The 2,316-nt window shown below is 64.7% G+C and overlaps 1 protein-coding gene across 1 annotated transcript in view; it reads left to right on the forward strand.

The window, feature by feature from the left end:
• Nucleotides 1-362: 362 nt before the first annotated feature.
• The window catches only part of MAP2K2 (mitogen-activated protein kinase kinase 2), a 36,080-nt gene continuing 34,126 nt past the window's right edge, over nt 363-2,316 (forward strand). The window contains exon 1 of the mRNA XM_023185632.2: nt 363-765. Coding sequence (XP_023041400.1) covers nt 674-765 — 92 coding nt within the window. The 5' untranslated portion in view covers nt 363-673. The remainder of the gene's footprint in view (nt 766-2,316) is intronic.

Raw genomic sequence — 2,316 nt, forward strand, 5'->3', positions numbered from 1 at the left:
TGGGAGCCGGGGGCGTGTGTCCACCTTTGCCAAAAAGATTAAATGGACTCTGGGTGGGTCTCGTCCACTGTTCTGGGGTCTTTCGGGTTGTCTCAGACCCAGCCTGGGGCACCAGAGGTTTTCAGGAGTCTGGCTCCCTGCCTACCTGTACATGACCGTCAAGCCCTCCCTCAACCATCCGTCTCCTCTCCTGCGCCCGCGCCTCGGGCCCCAGGCGCATGCGCACACGCGCCGTGGGAAGGCAAGCGAGTGCGCACGCTCCGGGCACCGCCTCGCCTCGGTGTCCGCCCCTTTCCCCTCCGAAAGGCGGCCTGGGCTTCTGCGCAGGCGCGCCGGCTGGGGTTAGGGTCCATCGCAGCTCCCGATCCTGTTATCGCGAGAGGCCGGTCCGCGATCTCGTGGGTGCCCCTCCCCTCCCCCGGCCTCTTGGACTCCGGCTGCGGCGTCAGCCTCTCGCGGGCCTCGGCGGAGGTGGCGGCTCCGTAGCCTCAGCCCCAGCGCCCTTCGGCTACCCTCGGCCCAGGCCCGCAGCGCCGCCCGCCCTCGGCCGCCCCGACGCCGGCCTAGGCCGTGGCCGCAGCCCCGGGCTCGCGTAGGCGCCGATCGCTCCCGGCCCGCCCCCTATGGGCCCCGGCTAGAGGCGCCGCTGCCGCCGCCGGCCCGTGGAGCCCTGATGCTGGCCCGGAGGAAGCCGGTGCTGCCGGCGCTCACCATCAACCCTACCATCGCCGAGGGCCCGTCCCCTACCAGCGAGGGCGCCTCCGAGTGAGTGGGCAGGGATCGGCCGGAGGCTCGGGGTGCACGGTGCAGGGAGCCCTCGGGGAAGCACGGGGCGAGGGGTGCAGGGGGCAGGAGGGTCACGGGGGAGGATGGGGTGAGGGGTGCACGGGGCAGGGGGTTCTCGAGGGGAGGACAGGGCGAGGGATGCAGGGGGCCTTCGGAGGAGGATGGGGCGAGAGGTTCAGGGGACCTTCGGGGGAGGACGGGGCAGGGGGCCCTTGGAGGACGGGGTGAAGGGTGCACAGGGCAGGGGGGTCTGGGCCGGTGATGGGACGAGGGTCTTTGAGCAGTGAGATTGCGCGAGGGGAGGTCCTTGTGGTGGAAAAGATGGGGTGTGGGATTCCTGAAAAGTGAAATTGGGATAAGGGGAGTCTCTGAGTAGTGAAGTTGGGGTGAAGGGTGTCTCTAAGAGGAGCGGATGGGGGCAAGGGTCCCTGAGCAGTGAGATTGAGTGAGGGGAGGTCCCTGCAGTGCAGAAGATGGGGTGTGGGGCTTTTGAAAAGTGAAGCTGGGGTGAGGGGAGTCCCTCAGTAGGAAAATCGGAGTGAGGGGTGTCCGTAAGGAGAGAACAGGATGAGCAGTGAGATCGGGGTGAGGAGTCTCTCTAAGAGGAGAGAACAGAGTGTGGGGTCCCTGAGTAGTGAAATGAGGGTGAAGGGTTCCTGAGAGGAAAGGACAGAGTGAGGGTTGCCTTAGTCATGAGATGAGGGTCGGGGAGCCCCTGAGTAGGGAAATCGGGGTGCAGGGCGTTCCCAAGAGGTGAGGATGGGGTGAGGGGAAGTTAGGCAGCCCCTGAGGAAGGAATTTGGGCAAGGGGGCTCCAGAGGGGAGAGGATGGGGTGAGGGGTCCCTGAGTGATGAGACTGAGATGGGGTAGGGTCCCTGGTAGGAAAAGATGGGGTAGGATCCCTCAGGAATGAGATTGGGCCAAGGAGGTCCCTGTGGGGAAAACGGCGTGGAGTCTCTGAGTAGCAGAATGCTGGTGGATCTCTGAGTAGTGAAATGGGGTGAGTGGTCCCTGAATAGTGAAATCAGGGAGATGGGGGGGTCCCTGAGTAATGAGATTGGAATGAGGGGAAATCCCTTTGGGGAGAAGATGGGGTTTGGAGTCCTTAAGTCATGAGATCAGGCCAAGGAGATGTCCTTGCAGAGAGAGGATGGGGTGCAGAGCCCCTGAATTGTGAGATGGGGTCGAGGGGGTTCCTGAGAGGCGAGGATGTGTCGGTGGGTACCTGTAGGGGGAAGGATAAGCGAGGGGGGTCCTGCGCAGCGAAATGATAGTGAAGCGAGTCCCTCGGGGGAGAGATGGGGTGAGGGGTTCCCTATGGGGGAAGGACGGGGTGGGAGGGTCCCTGGGCCATGAGTTGACAGTGCAGGAGCTGGCTGGGGAGGACAGGCTGAGAGGTCCTGGGGGCGGGGAGCAGTCCTTCTGGGGAATGAGTCCCTGAGTAACGAGGTTGGGGTGGGATGAGGAGGGCACCTAGGGGGCTAAGGTGGGGCGGGGGGGCCCTTAGGTGAGAGAATGGGCGGAGGAGG

The sequence above is a fragment of the Piliocolobus tephrosceles genome, chromosome 21 (genome assembly GCF_002776525.5).
Source record: "Piliocolobus tephrosceles isolate RC106 chromosome 21, ASM277652v3, whole genome shotgun sequence".
Classification (NCBI taxonomy): Eukaryota; Metazoa; Chordata; class Mammalia; order Primates; family Cercopithecidae; genus Piliocolobus; species Piliocolobus tephrosceles.